The sequence below is a fragment of the Danio rerio genome, chromosome 14 (genome assembly GCF_052040795.2).
Source record: "Danio rerio strain M-AB ecotype USA chromosome 14, GRCz13ab, whole genome shotgun sequence".
NCBI lineage: Eukaryota > Metazoa > Chordata > Actinopteri > Cypriniformes > Danionidae > Danio > Danio rerio.
The window spans coordinates 45,664,304-45,680,275 of NC_141034.1; the positions used below are offsets into that span (position 1 = coordinate 45,664,304).

General features: G+C 35.9%; 1 protein-coding gene across 4 annotated transcripts in view; it reads right to left on the reverse strand.

The window, feature by feature from the left end:
* cstf2 (cleavage stimulation factor, 3' pre-RNA, subunit 2) overlaps positions 1-15,127 on the reverse strand; it is a 31,282-nt gene extending 16,155 nt beyond the window's left edge. For 2 of the 4 annotated variants that reach the window (XM_087280271.1, XM_087280272.1), the window contains exons 1-9: positions 14,973-15,127; positions 13,008-13,086; positions 12,755-12,924; positions 9,905-10,041; positions 8,654-8,773; positions 8,205-8,327; positions 4,810-4,912; positions 4,648-4,710; positions 2,439-2,498 (exon numbers count right to left, since the gene is read on the reverse strand). In XM_087280271.1, the coding sequence (XP_087136397.1) occupies positions 2,439-2,498; positions 4,648-4,710; positions 4,810-4,912; positions 8,205-8,327; positions 8,654-8,773; positions 9,905-10,041; positions 12,755-12,924; positions 13,008-13,086; positions 14,973-15,054 (937 nt within the window). In that variant the 5' untranslated portion in view covers positions 15,055-15,127. 4 annotated transcript variants of the gene reach the window in all.
* Positions 15,128-15,972: the final 845 nt, after the last annotated feature.

Consider the following 15,972-nt stretch of genomic DNA (forward strand, 5'->3'; position numbering starts at 1 on the left):
ATATACGAGTGCAGCCCATTTTGAAAACGATTATTTTAGCACTTTCTTAGTGAATACGGGTAATATAGAAGGGTGTATTTAAACAAAACAGATTTATTAAACAGATATATTTATTAAAATAATATTTTAGTCACCAAACATATTTAGAAATGGAAAAATAATAAATCTAAATTCATGCAAAACATTGCAAAAAAAATTACAACCTACAAAGTTTTATTCAATATTTTTCTATAAACCATAATTTGGTTTAATTATGGTTTTCTATTGAACCATAATTGTTGGTTATTTTGTTAGATTAGCTTTGGCTTCAGTACTGACTAAACTAATGCATATGCTTCCTGTAGAAAATATTAATTTAAATGAGAGATTTGTGGGGGGTGTACTCATATTTGCTGAACCATGTACATACAAGATAGTACAATGATAAAACAGATAATAGAAAACAGATTCATTAAAAGCAATGCTAAATAAAACCCTTGAAGTAAAGATTTTTTAAATATTAAGAGACTTTGCATTCCTAGTGTCAACTGGCAGTGAATTCCACAGTGTCTGAATATAACAAATAAAAGCCTGTCACTTCTGAATCGCAGGCGAGTTATTCAGGAATAACTAGGAGACCTCACTGAGAGAACCGTTAACTTCTAGTAGGGGTGTAGGGTGTTAAATGATCAACAAGATATTGTGATGCAAGTTTATGCAAAGCTTTAAAAGTTAGCATTAGCATTTTAAATCTATGCAATACTTTACAGGCAGCCAGTTCAACTCCCCCAGTGTTGGGGTAATATGCTCTCCTGCCCTAATCCCAGTTAAAATTCATTCATTCATTCATTCATTTTCCTTAGGCTTAATCCCTTATTTATCAGGGACTAAACCACAGCAGAAAGAACCACCAACTATTCCATCATATGCTTTACACAGCAGATACCCTTCCAGCCGTAACCTAGTACTGGGAAACACCTATACACTCTCACATTCACACACGCACTCATACACTACGGCCAATTTTGTTCACCCAATTCACCAATAGCACATGAGTTTGGACTGTAGGGGAAAATCGGAGCACCCGGAGGAAACCCATGTTAACAGGGAGAAAACATGCAAACTTCACACAGAAATGACAATGAACCCAGCTGGTGCTTGAACCAGCGACCTTCTTGAAGTAAGACGACACAGTGCTAACCACTGAGCTGCTATGCCATCCCAGTTTAAATTCTAGCTGCTGAATTGTGCAGATATTGCAATGGCTATACACACACAGACTTTTAATTTTTAGCCAGGCAGCCCAGGGGCTTCCGGTGAACTGTCTTTTCATTACAAAATTGTCACGTTTAAGATCTGATTTCTTTAAAAATCTGCGATCTTCACTGCCTGTTAGATATACGATATGAAATGGGTCTCAGACTGAACAAGAAGCACTGCATTAAATTCCATTTTCCCCTGCCATGTCTTTAAAATATGACAGTTTTGTTTTACTCCAGTATTTTCAATGGAGTTTCTGCGCTAGCCTGTTGCTACTGACAGTGCTAGCGATTGCAACAGTCATCTCATTTTACGGTTGAACAACTAAATGAATGCTTAAGTCTATTTAACTGAATGTATTGTAATTACATTACAACATCGACACCGTAAAAACAACCTTGTGAAACTGAAAATAGTCACATTAAGCTTTCACTGGAAGTTTTTCGTCGGTTTAAAACTCTAGCTGTACATAGAGCCCATTTGTTAAGAGATGATCTGGAGACACCAGCAAGGAGAGCATTGCATAAAGTGGTAATTAAACTTTCAGCAAATACCTGTCCTGTTTAAAAAGCTCAGAGGATAGGATCGTTTTACAAGATTTTTTTGTTTGTTTGTTTACTTTGGATGAATGTTGACAGCTTTAATTACTAGTGCCAGACAGAATCTGCTGACATTTTTTTGTTGCTTCTGCGCAGAGTTTTGTAAACGATCGGCAGATTTATGTAGAATGATTTTGGCAGTGTTGTCAATAAAAACCTTACAACAAACATTAAATAAAAAAAATAATGACTTTAAAATTAATTTAACTTTAAGGTCTACAATCCAAATCCAACTAGAGCCATTTGTTTGGTAAGCAAAGCAAGTCTCTATTTAAGCAACTATATATTGTATCTACAAATAGAGTGAAAATATTACTTTACAAACTGTATTGTAAATAAATCATATAAACATTTGCATATTACTCAAATAAAATTACTGAAAAAAAAATGTAAAAATGCATTTATACTAGTAAATAGACGAAGGATTTCTTCATGCACAGTTTTCGTTTGGGCCTAGACATTACATAATATGTAAACAAAATGTTTTAAAGGAAATAAACTACTGTCAAACATGTGTATGCAGAGACAGGGGTAAAACTATGAACAGGTGACAGTGTTGATAGCCCTGTGTTGAGCAGGGCTGAGAGACACCCATGATACCTTGAGACCGCTCGATAGCAGCCTGACCAGCTGCTCCCACAGGAGAGTCCTGAAGGTTTCCTGGGCCAGCATTAAGTGAAGAGAACAGGAGAGAGAACTGAGACAGTGCAGGCTAGCTGATATTACCCAGGGATGTTTTTCATCATGGATTGAGCCAAAACTATACTTCTATTGTCCACGTTCCACAACAGTCCCAGAAATGCCTTTGTGATGCAAGTGTTTATACATATTTCTGTAAAATGTCCAATTTTTCCCCCTTATTTTATGCAGGGAGCGTGCAAGACAGTGTGAAACGTGAGAAAAGGAGTATGCACTGGCCTTTAGAGTAGTGAACAGTAAGTGTTTTTATTTTGTTGATGATTAAATCAAAGTATTAGATGACTTCTATAGTGTTTTATACAAGTCTGGTGTTAATAAAAAGAACAATATAATGAAAGATTCAATTGGAGAGAAAAAAAAAAAAAAAAAAAAAATATATATATATATATACATACACACACACACACACACACACACACATATATATATATATATATATATATATATATATATATATATATATATATATATATATATATATATATATATATATATATATATATTACACACACACACACACACACACAAGCACACACATGCGCGCACACTATTTAGTTTAACTTAATATGAGTAAAACGCAATTTATTCCTGGTATTTCTTTAAGCCATTAACTAGTTTTGTCCTTTAGAAATGGGTTTCTTACGATTATCAATACATGCTGCTTAATAGCGTCACGTTTTTCAGGATATCTTTAGCAAATCACTTAAATGAAAATTCATTCATTTTTTTAATAGATTTTTAAATAACTTTCGATTTTAACCATATTTGTTTTGATATTTTTATATTACCTTATACATTTATGCAACATTAATTAAATGCAATTTCATGCAATATTTATCAAAAGACCACCTAATAAGAGGTCTAATTTATGCAAGATCTTTTAACGCTTAATTTGACAATTCATCTAATAACACAGCAGTTCCTTTAGATCAGAGGTTTCCAAACTTTTTAGCCCACCACTCCCAAAATAACAATGCCAGTGATTCACGACCATAAGGTGGTTATAAATACAGGCCCTAATAGGCCTAAGTCTAATCTTGTGCTGCGCCCAAGTTTGCATACTATCCATCTTAAATAGTGCATGAAAAGAAAATTAATATGTCCCAAATCATAGTATGTTGAAAAACGTATGCCAAAGTTTTTCCGGATGGTTTACTATTTCTGCTAAAAACTTTAAGTGTAGAAGCGTCCATACTCCAACCGCCGCTAATATTGCCCAAAATACATTGCACCTTATATAAAGACGTGTTTAGACATTAAAGTCTGAATGTATAATAATCCAAAGACCTGAGGAGATTTCCCTGCATGAAAGACTCGTAAATGAGAGATTAACCAGGAATTAAATACGGCAGAAATGTGGATTACATGTGGCTGATTGAAAGGGCCCATAAATGAGCAACACAACGATCTTTTAACGAGGAAGTAGTATGTCCCAAAGCTTGCATACTCTTATGTATGCATGTATGTATGTATATATATATATATATATATATATATATATATATATATATATATATATATATATTATTTTCAATGCTTTAATGTTATGTTTAATCTGGTAACATAAAATCAATCTGCTGCATCTGACGTTATTGCTGTAATCTCCCCAATGTATTGTAATGTAATCTCCCAAGCGGTCACAATCGAAAGGTTGATTTTTATGTAACTATTAGCTACTATTTTTATCTTCTGAAGGTTATAGATGAAATATGTTAATTCTAATAGTTTAATTAAATTAAAATAAGTTTTTGAAAATCATAGTGCCATCGCCCTGCATTTTCCCATGACCCCTACTTTAGGAACCACTGCTTTAGATAACACTTGGGATAACGAAATTGCACACTAAACCTTAAGGAAATCAGGCGAATAAACTTTAATCACTACATAAGAGCTGGTGCAGCAGGCTTAGCCAATGCTGCCCACTTGTGGACAGGTTTGGATATCATGCACAGAAAGTATGAAAAACAAAACAACACACAAATAGGATTAAATCATAAAACTACACTACAAGGCAAAATATGAATCAATGGTGTCATGGAAAGCGATATGTATGATAAATGGTCACAATTTCAAGCACACACAATCAAAAAACACTGTCTATAGTGAATACCTGGTCCTCTATCCATGGGCACAGGGCCTCCTGGAGGAATCCCAATCTGAGGCTGCATCCCACCTGTAGAGATGTTAAGCAGATGTTAACTGCTATTGCTATGAACACAGACACACACAAAAAAAAGCAATGAAATGATGCAGGAAAAACAGAAAAGCTCACCAGCTGGTCCCATGGGGCCCTGTCCTGGCATTGGTCCGGGGACTCCACCACCCATCTGTGGAGGCTGCATCATTTGAGGGGCTCCGTTCACATGTAAACCTGGCTGAGAGTCACAGGATCAACAGAAGAGGATTACTCAATCATACAGTCAGTGAGAGAAACGGATCAACTCAATGAACCCAAATAATGCTTAAGCAAATATCAAACACAAGCTCTTTTTGTAAGGAAAAAACTACAGTGCATCTTAAAAAATGAGGAACATAATGATTATACTGATGCAATAAATGGTGTTAACTATGAAGTCATTATGAAAACAAGACATTAATTGTATTACAATGAAAAACAAACTGACAGCAGTGAAATTAGGCTAAGCAAATAACAAATTTCATGCTATTTTGATATCTGTAATCAGTAAAAGTAAATGAAGTACATCACTGTCATTCTGCATATCATTTTTTATGGTTATATATAGTTGTCAACATGTTAAATAATAATAATAATAATAATTCGTTACATTTATATAGCGCTTTTCTGGGCACTCAAAGCGCTTTACACAATGGGGGGGGGATCTCCTAATCCACCACCAGTGTGCAGCATCCACCTGGATGACGCGACGGCAGCCATTTTGCGCCAGACCGCACACCACACACCAGCTGATTGGTGGAGAGGAGACAGAGTGATGATATGCCAATCATGATATGGGGAGGGTTAGGAGGCCATGATGGACAGAGGCCAGTGGGCAGATTTGGCCAGGATGCCGGGGTTAAACCCCTACTCTTTTTCGAAGGACATCCTGGGATTTTTAACGACCACAGAGAGTCGGGACCTCGGTTTAACGTCACATCCGAAAGACGGCGCTCACTGAGCAGTATAGAGTCCCCGTCACTATACTGGGGCATTAGGACCCACACAGACCGCAGGTTGGGCACCCCCTGCTGGCCTTACTAACACCACTTCCGGCAGCAACCTAGCTTTCCCAAGTGGTCTCCCATCCAGGTACTGACCGGGCGCAGCCCTGCTTAGCTTCAGTGGGCGACCATGTGAGAGTTGCAGAGAGCTAGCTGCCGGCTAGAGCTAGCTGCCGGCTAAATGGACCACAACTTTTAAAGGGCCCCTGTTTAAGATTTAATACAAGTCTTTTGTGTCTTCAGAATGTGTCTGTGAATCTCAGCTCAAAATACCTGTCAGATTATTTATTATACCTTGTGTATATTGGAAGTTTGAGCTGTTTTGACATTGTAGCTGCTTTTGTTGCCTGTGCCTTTAATGAACATGTGCTGGTTTTCCCCGCCCACCGTTCCCACATACATGTCAGAGTCAAAGAGATCGCTCACTATTGCTTTAATGGGTGTAGCTTCTAGTGCTGCGTCTTACGCATAAGCAGCACAGTGACAGACAAGAGTGAGGCAGATCTCCCTTACTACAGTAAGAACTTTACCAATGATTATTTGATTTATTTGCTGTGGAGTTAATTCAAGCCTTTCTACAAGTCACACACAATGTCATTATAAAGCGAACGCGAAAAATATTTAAAAAAAATTTTGCAAAAACAATTGTGATGGGATACACATTAATATCCACTGCTGTATGGATATCCGTTATGTTAATGTACAAAACAAACCTGATTTAAGTCCATGAACCGGGACTGAAGCGTCTTCTTTTATAATTGTACTGTATTGTGCTGTGGTGATGAATTACAAAGCGATTTTTTTACTTTATTACAAACATGAACTGTTTTAAAAACGTTTTAAACTCATTCTTGAGGTGCTGATGATCACAGAGAGCTGAACAGATCTTTACACAAGGTTGCTTTGCACACGTCTTGGCTTGTGGATATGAATATACGCGTTATTATAGAGACATGTTAAGACGTGGCTGTCAATCAATTAGGTGGGCGGTAGGACCGCACTCCTACATCATGTTGTGGTGGGTCTCAAAAAGAGATGGATTTGAATCCTATTTTTAACGACAGAAAATAAAAATAATAATAAAAAGAGACTTATTGTGTTTCTATCACACCAATATGACTGTGGTGGACACACTAAACCTACACACAGGTCTGTCCAAACAGCTTACAAAAGATGAGAGAGAGAGTTTTAATTGTATTGCCATTTCAGCTTCTATGGCTTCTATGTCATGGCAGAAAAAAACAGATCAAGTTTACCACATTTTATAAACACAGATTTTCTATAATTATAAAAATATTCTACCAATTTAAAAATCATAAACAGCAATAAATAATATACAAAGTAAAATACATAAACAATAATAATAATAATAATAATAATAATAAGATAAAAATCCAAACAGTTTTTTTAATGTTTAATTTTGATAATTTTTTTTTTTTTTTTTTACAATTTTAGATGGATTCACATTTAAAAATATTTCACTTAAAGTCTCTCCAGATTAAAATTGTTGTCTGTTAACATTAAAAATGGGGCATTCCACAAGAATATGTTTAACAGTTTGGTTTCTGCTGCAATATAGACATTTTGCGGGTTCTTCTCCCTTGAGTAAATATTCATGGCTGTTTCTCGCGTGTCCAATGCAACACCTTGTATAAACAATCTCATCATATCTAGACCTAAAAATATATTAGATTTTCCTCCTATTTCTGGCTGAATTTCAAAAAGTTTATTATCTGGACACTGATCCCGTTCTGTTTGCCATTTGTTGAGAATATAGCCGTTTATTAGTGGCTTTAGATCCGAAGGTGTGATTTTACACTCCTTCAGCTTCCCTTACGGCTGTTTTGGCGGCTTTGTCCTTACAAAAGATGATTTCTATCATAGGTGCCCTTTAAATCAAAGTTGTCCTAAAACTATTCAATAACACCTATTCTGGTCTTAAGATTATTTTGAAAAACTTTGTGTTGCAGTAATTAAATGTTGACTTCTATGTGCGTGTGTGTTCATTAAAAACCACAAAGTATACACAAAAAGTACATAAACAGTACATATGGTGCATTTTAAAAGTTTAAAATGATAAAACTAACTTTTACTTTTAACTCAGCAAAGCATAAAGAGGTAATAGTAAAGACATGTTTTTAATAAATATGCAAAATATACAACAATATATGCAGGAATCAGTGGTCTATTCTAAAACTGCACAATTCTTGATTATAAACTGGACTATTTCATAAAAATATGACAAGAAAATATTAGTAAGGCATCAAATCAGAATACTTCAAAGATTTTTGACACTGAAAACTGAAATTCATCCTTGACCTCACAAGAGTACATAACATTCTGAAGTCAGGTTACATTTAAGGTATGTAAAAGACTTTTTACTTTCGAAAAGTAGCACATCAATACAAGGACTGTAATCCTGACACTAGTTTTTTTTTTGATTGAAAGTGATGGATGTGTTTAGAAAGCGATAAGTGCAATACTGACCATGGGCTGAGGCTGAGACACAGGAACATTGGGCTGAGGGAGAGGCTGGTTTGGTGCCGGCACAGCTCCAGGTTGAGGACTTGGGTTTATTGGTGGAACCACAGCCGGACGGTGGAGCATTTTCTAGAAGATTTTTTATGAAATCATGATCAAAAATGAACAAGTTCAAATCCCATTTATCACATTTTGCATTGAAGCAATAGTTGATGAGAGATGAGCATGATGCAAAACTAAAGCAGAAGAGCTTTTATTATGCCATTGACTTTTTCTGTCAGCAAAATATAAATAACAATGTAGTTGGTTTCGGATATTTTAACAACAAAACCTTTTTTTACAAATTGGGCCTAGTGTAAAGCAAGTGCAAATACAGCCTAAGATGTTTACATTTTTCTTAATGCCTAATATTGTTCTACATATTTCAATCCTTTTTCACCTTTTAAAAATCTTACCAGAGCAATTTCAGGGTCCACGATCCTCATGACCACCTGAGCCTGCAGCAGGGCATAAGCCAGCTGAGGGTTCTGGAGGAGCATGTTCCTGGCCTCCTGAGGACTGTTCTGCACACATAGCTGTACAACCAACCAAAAATAGGATGATTGAAACAAACTGCAGTTTTAACATAGATAAGGCTTTATATAAGCAACTGAATTCAAATACAAACCTATGGACAAATAACAAAGTAATTATCACATTAAAACAAAATAAAAATCTACCCCACATCTACTCACCCTTATATAGCTTTAGTTTTTCTTTAAACCCAAATTGAGATATAGTATTGTTTCCAAAATAAATCATACGTTTTTTTTGTTTGTTTTTTTAATAAATTATAAGTTGTTTATCGTCTGAAATGTATTGTGACACATCACAACGTGACTTTGATAATGCAATTAACATCAGGGCAAAACATGCATCAAGCACACACAGGTATTAATTGGTGCCAATAAAAGAGACATGAGTATTTTTGTATTTCCCACACATTGATAATGTAAGGTTCTATGTTAAAAAGGATAAGTTTTATAATGCTAATAATAAATGTTTGGTAACACTTTATTTTATGGTGTTCTTATTGAACACATTACTGTAGTAATTACAATTATGCATAATTACATGCTGTTTTTTATCCCGCAGCAATCAACTACACAATTCTGACCTAGTGTGCTTTCTAATTTGCTGTGAATTATCAAACCTGCAAGACTTCACTCCCTTCACTGAAATTCCACTGACATTTAATTTTTCAAAACCTTCATAAAAGCATTGTAGAGCTACTCCAAGTTAATCAAATAGTCTAATCCATGTCATCTTAAAAGGCAACAGACACTCCTCATGATACAATGTCTTCATGCACTTTCTGAAGCATCAAAGTTATGTGGAAAGATTTCCAACAGAGCCAGAAATCCTTGAGTTGATTAAATATCGTTAACACTTTAGAATAAGCTTGCATTAGTATCATTATTAAATGCACAAATATTACTTAATCTTTGTTAGTTAACTAAACATATACTAATGTGATTAGCTACATGAACTAATGTTGAACAATCAGTGAGTTCATTTAGCCTTACATAATCTTTGTTAATATTAATTTATTCATATTCTAATGCATCACTTTCACATTAACCAAACAAACTGAGCTCTGACCTCAATCGAACCATGGTCTGCATCAAAAGTGAGCCCCTTGATCTGAAATATAACACTATCCTCACCTTCATCTGCTTCATGAGCTCAAACATCTGCTCTGGAGGCAGGCTGGCCACTGCTCTGCTGATGGACTCTGGGGCTTCTTCTGGCATACATCCATCTCCATAAGGGGACTCTATGATTGGAGCTCCAGTGCCCAAACCTGTGGAAACAAGCATGCAGTTGAAGCATTTTCAGGGGTTTTATTGACTTATTAAAAAAATAATAGAAAAAAGGAGGCTGTATAGTGCAGGGCTCAACAATAGCCGCATTTCCACTATCGTGCCTAAAGCGAGCATGCCAGGGCCAGTCACGTTTTCACTGTCACTTCCGGGGCCTGATCAGGCAAAAGCGGGGCTTTCACGGGGCCAGCGGCCTTTTTTGGCCTGCCGAAAACCTTGGGCAAAAGAGAGCAGACTGGTGCTTTGGGACGGAGTGAAAGTAGAGGCGGAGTCTGGAAAGATGGCATGCTGCCTTTACACTCGGTTTCCAAAAAATTTAATAAATAAAGGAAAAAACATATAGCGGCTCAGTTTAAGATAGGTTATTTTATAAAACACCTTAAAGGCTAGATGTCTTACTTTTTTTAATTAAGATCGCCCTTGTGTTTCCTTTTTAAAGAGCCATGAAACCCTTCCGTTTCAGCAGGGTGTTTTCACACCTCTACTTTGGAAAAAGTCTGAAAAGTGGGCGTGTCCAGCTCTGTTTAGCGGGGGAGTGTCGGAGGAACTAAAGTGGGATGGTGTGGGAGTGTCTATTTGGGCGCACTGAGTTTCAGAGTTAAAACACACACACACACACACACACACACACACACACACACACACACACACACACACACACACACACACACACACACACAACACACACACACACACACACACACACACACACACACACACACACACACACACACACACACACACACACACACACACACGGGAGAAAGTGAAAGTGTTTACATGGACATCTGTAGTCGAATTATTTACCAAATTATTAAATGGTGGACTTTAACTGCAGTTTGGCTCTTTCATTCAAGGAATTCATTAATGTCCCTCGCGACAAACGAGATATTTGATTCGAGGAACTGCTCTAAGCGTGTATTTTTCATGCAATGTTTGATACCGCACGGTGAATGAGAGAAAAAAAAAAACTCTGAATTTCCGGAAACTCTCGGCACTCGGCAGGTAGCGTCAGAAAGCCGCGCATGTTATTTTGGTCACAAAATGCGGTAAAAATCCTACACGAAATGTTTACACTCAGTGCAATAGTTTGTTCGATACGAACAAATTGAATGAACAAAGAGCACTGGTCGACAGGACAATCACCAGCAACTAGAGCTGCGTCTTTATTAAGAGAAGACTACAAGCGAATCCGGATCTCAGCGTTTGCAGATGAGAACAGCTCTCAGGTAAACAATAATCCTCCTTAGACACGTAAGTTATTGTTGTCGAGCGTCACGTACACTGTTAATCCACACTTGAGTTTGAGCTCTCACAGAGAGAAAATGAAAACAAAACTAAACTGCAGCAAACTATAAAAGCAACACTTTACGCTTGTTTTGCCAACACAACGTGGCGTCTCTGTTGTCTAAACACTGTGACAGTAATGAATATTAATGAAGTTGCACAATAGAGCGCGCTGATTTGTTTGAACCAAGCCTTACTCATGCATTAATGCATCACACTGTAAGACGTAATAAGACACAATCTGGCACAGACGTCCAGTCTGCACGCTGGAATACATCGCTATTATGTCATGACCGTGACGCAGCTTCAAAAATTCGTTTCAAACCGGAAGTACGAATTTGCTTGAAAAAACGCAAAAACAACCAATTTACACTTTTTAGTGAAATATAAGTGTCCTCAAAAAAATGTGTTTTGGTGTTTCGTGACCCTTTAAATGTAAAGGTGTTGCATAAAATAATAATGTAGTTTTAATCTAATAAGTGATATTTCTTTGCTGCGTTCTTCTTGAGGTTTCATTAACGCATAATAACCTTCACACAGTTTCCTTTACTTAAGAGAACCCAACAATATGCAAGATCCTTAAATTATGCTCTTAAATAAAGGGGAATTACCAAGGGAAAGAGTCATATAGCCTAGGGAAAAATGTATATGTTTTAGGTCTCCCCGGAGCATTTGGGAAGTTGATTGTCTGATGGCATCTACTGAAAGGAGGATGTTATAAAATACATTTTATACTGAGTTATTAACGGAGGATTTCTATGGTTTTATATTATGGATGGGGAGCTGGGTCATCCCTCCATTAGTGGCGAGACCACTCGACGTACAATGCCAACAGTTGGTCGGTGAGTAAACAAATATAATGAATGGAAACACATGCCTGTGCGTATAAACATATAATGTAACGCTGTACAGTAACGTGTCATTTGTTTGTTTTAGTTGTCTTCATTTTTATCGTCTCGTGATGATGCGATGGTGTGCTTTATCTGCCTGCCTGATTCCCACTCAACTGGGCGGGTTGTGTGATGTTTGAGGCGTTCTGGGGTGGGCTTTGCATGCTGCAATGCAAGCCACTAGACAGACAGTGGAAACCTGACTTGATTTCGGCATCACTGCTCAAGCTCCTGGGTGATTGGCATGAATCGACATGGTGATTCATGTCATTGACATGGCTTGCATTGGCCTGACAGTGGAAATGCAGCTAATGAGGATTACACTGTTATTTTACATTTGATTCGATTTCTGACTCTACCTGAATACTGTTTGGCACCACAAGAAAACCATAATTTAGAGCTTTTTAAGGTGAAACTGATATCGCAATTTTTTTTGTGCATAAAAACTAAATTTAGCAGTTTTCATTTATTTCCAATACCGTGCAGCCCTAAAACAAAACTTTAACACTTCACTTACTTTTGAGCTCCTCTTTGTTCTTCTCACTGGCAGCGTTGTCAACACGAAGGGCTCTGCCGCTGAACTCTCGCCCGTTGAGGTTTCGCATGGCACTAAGTGCCGTCTCCTGATCCTGGTACTCACAAAAGCCATACCCCTTCGGTTTCCCTGTTTCTCTGTCATACACCAGCCTGCAACAGGTTTTAGTTCTTGATCAGCACAAGGTTTCTTCTAAATGACCACAGCATGTTGTTTCAAGCATTTGTGTGCATACCTAAAACTGACGACAAGTCCAACCTCTGAGAAGATGTCTTTCAGCTGCTCCTCTGTGGCCTCATATGGGATGTTTCCCACTGTTATAAAAAATTATATATCATACAATCAATATGTATATACACACAGAGCAGGATATAATAAACCACAATGCACACAGGCTTCACCAAGTTACATTTAAGACTTTAAGCCTTTTTTAAGACCATTATGAATGACATTTTAGACTCATAAAAGGCTAAATGCGTTTGAAAGGTGTTGAAAAAAGGTATTTTTCAAACGGTACTGATGGAAGAGATTTTTGTTTGACCTATCAAAAAATATATATATATTATTATTTAGCACATTTAGAAATACAAAATTAAGAGTAACATTTTTTATATATATTAGATATTTCTAAGCAAAATAATTTCAAATATTGTGTAAAAACAGCAAGCTCTACTTGTATCCATACACTTTTTTTTCTAACATAAACTATCTAAAAAACAATATATATCTAAAAAAAAAATGTTTTAAAAACTGTAATAAACTAAATCTATGTACAACAATGTGACCCGGTCGGTGTCCTCAGCAGTAAATACGTGGAGCACTTTTAAACAAATGTCATTGTAAGGAAAATAATTAAACCATTATGATAAAAAGAGTTACAAATTACCTTTTTAAATAAAAAGTTTAACGTTTTATTGAGACGGATTGCTGGTGATTGTATGTGTTTTGGCCAGATTGGGTAGCTATACATACACAAAAGAAAAATTAAGACTTGTTTTAAAAAGATTTAAGACCTACAACACAATATTTCAGTAAATTTAAGACTTTTTAAGGACTAACATTTTTATTTTGGGATTTAAAACCCTGCTAAAACCCTGTTAATGCTGCAGCATCTATTTTATAAGACTCACAGTGTTTATTCAGTCTAATGTGAAGAAATCTTTTAAAATGCACTTTTAGTTTTTTCAAATTGTACTTCATTCATTCATGTCTAAAGATTTTAATTACAATACACATTTTTAATTACACTCAAAATTAGTTTTTTCACCCCCGTGCGCTGAGACATACATTTCCACTTCAACAGCACCAAACTTTCTGTCTGAATCAACAATACATTTTATTCTACCTATATATATATATATATATATATATATATATATATATATATATATATATATATATATATATTGGTAGGAGGCTGCAGGCCGAGTGCCTTAGTGCCCACACCAGTGCCGATATACAGCCATATCGCACTGCTACTCATGTGATATTGCGTTTATACAACAGTTTGATGGCATAATTGAGTTTTTTTTATTTATTAATATGTTTTAATATGTTTATTAATATGTTTTTCACTGGCTGAGCATTTTCTGTATTATTGAGTGATAAAGAGAGATACACCAACTCTCCTCTTTATAAAAACTTTGACTCAATTTACAATTAAATTTGACAATTTATTTGATAAAAAATGTGTTTAATGTTTTTGAACCCAGCTACATAAATCTTTGGATATTTGTGCTAGAATGGTATGCGAATTAGAGCATGCTAAATTAACGTAATAAAATAAAACGCATTATTTGCATGTTTAAAGTTACATATTAAACTTGTTATTTAGATATTTGATTTTTTTTTCGCAATTGTTAATGTAATCAATACACTGAGGATGTGTGGTAATCATTTTTACCCTATTCTGAAGCAGAGTCTTGCATTAACTTATGATCTGCTACTTTTTAATCACTTTTTCATCAATGCATCCGTATAAACGTGTCAAACTTGATTTCAGCGTTATTTATATACATCTAAATCACAAATAATAATAATATTACAAACAATAATTTAGATATCTATCCATCATGTGTTATGGTACATAGATCACTTTTAGTAGTCACTACCTGTGGGTTAGTGAGGTTTAGCTTAGCGGCTAATGAATCAGAACGGCACACACACAAGAAACAAACTGAAGCGATCTCTTTACACTTACCGAAAACTGACCGTAACGAGCGGTCAACGGCAGGGTCTCTGGCAGCAGCAGCTGCAGCCGCGGCAACTGCTAAATTCGCCATATTTTAAACGATAAATTCACAGCAAACACGACTGATGCATCAACACAGACCAACGAGAAGCCAGAGACCATTCGCTGCAAATAAAAATGGCGCTAGACGACCAGTCCATAGACTTTCAAAATAAAAGTTCGTAAAAAGCTGTTTCGTAGAACATGTGAGTTTTTGTTGCACAACAAAATTATATACATCATACAAATTAAAAAAGAAGGAAAGAATAACATGCATATTTAAAATTTAAATGCATACGAGGGCTGAAGCATTATTTTTTAGGGATAAGAGTAGAAACTAATACAGAGTCTCATAAGTAAAAATTGTAAACAACCGGTAAATAACTGATAACTCAAACAAAAGAAGCCATTAAAATCAACAAAAAACCAATAACATGTAAATTCTATGACAAGTAATGAATATTTTATTTTATAATTAATAACAATAAAACACTTTATGACATTTTATTCATACACAGTGTTATTATCATTACTCAATGGCATCTAGCACACAATACTTGGGCCAGATGAAAAAATTAGTATTTGGTCCAGATGTTAATAATTTATATGTGGGCTGTGCATGTTTGGCCTACCTTGACCCACATTTAAAATACATTTCTATTCTTTTCAAATAAAGAAAAAAAAATCTACCGATCAGGTCGCTTTGAGAAAAAGCATGGCCAAAGCACACCTATGATTCATGGGTTTATCAAATTCATTGCAGTCGTGACACACCAACATAGCTGGCCCAGTTCAATCTCAGTTATGGGTTATTAACTTGGCTGGACCCAAAGATATGATCCATGTTTGGCCCTTGTCTGGATGCCAGACTTTGTCCAGTCATGTTCTGTAATTCACTGCAGCATAAGGGCCAAGCAAAAGCTGATTGTGTGGGCCAGATTTGGGCCAAAGATGTTTTGCTATGTGTGAC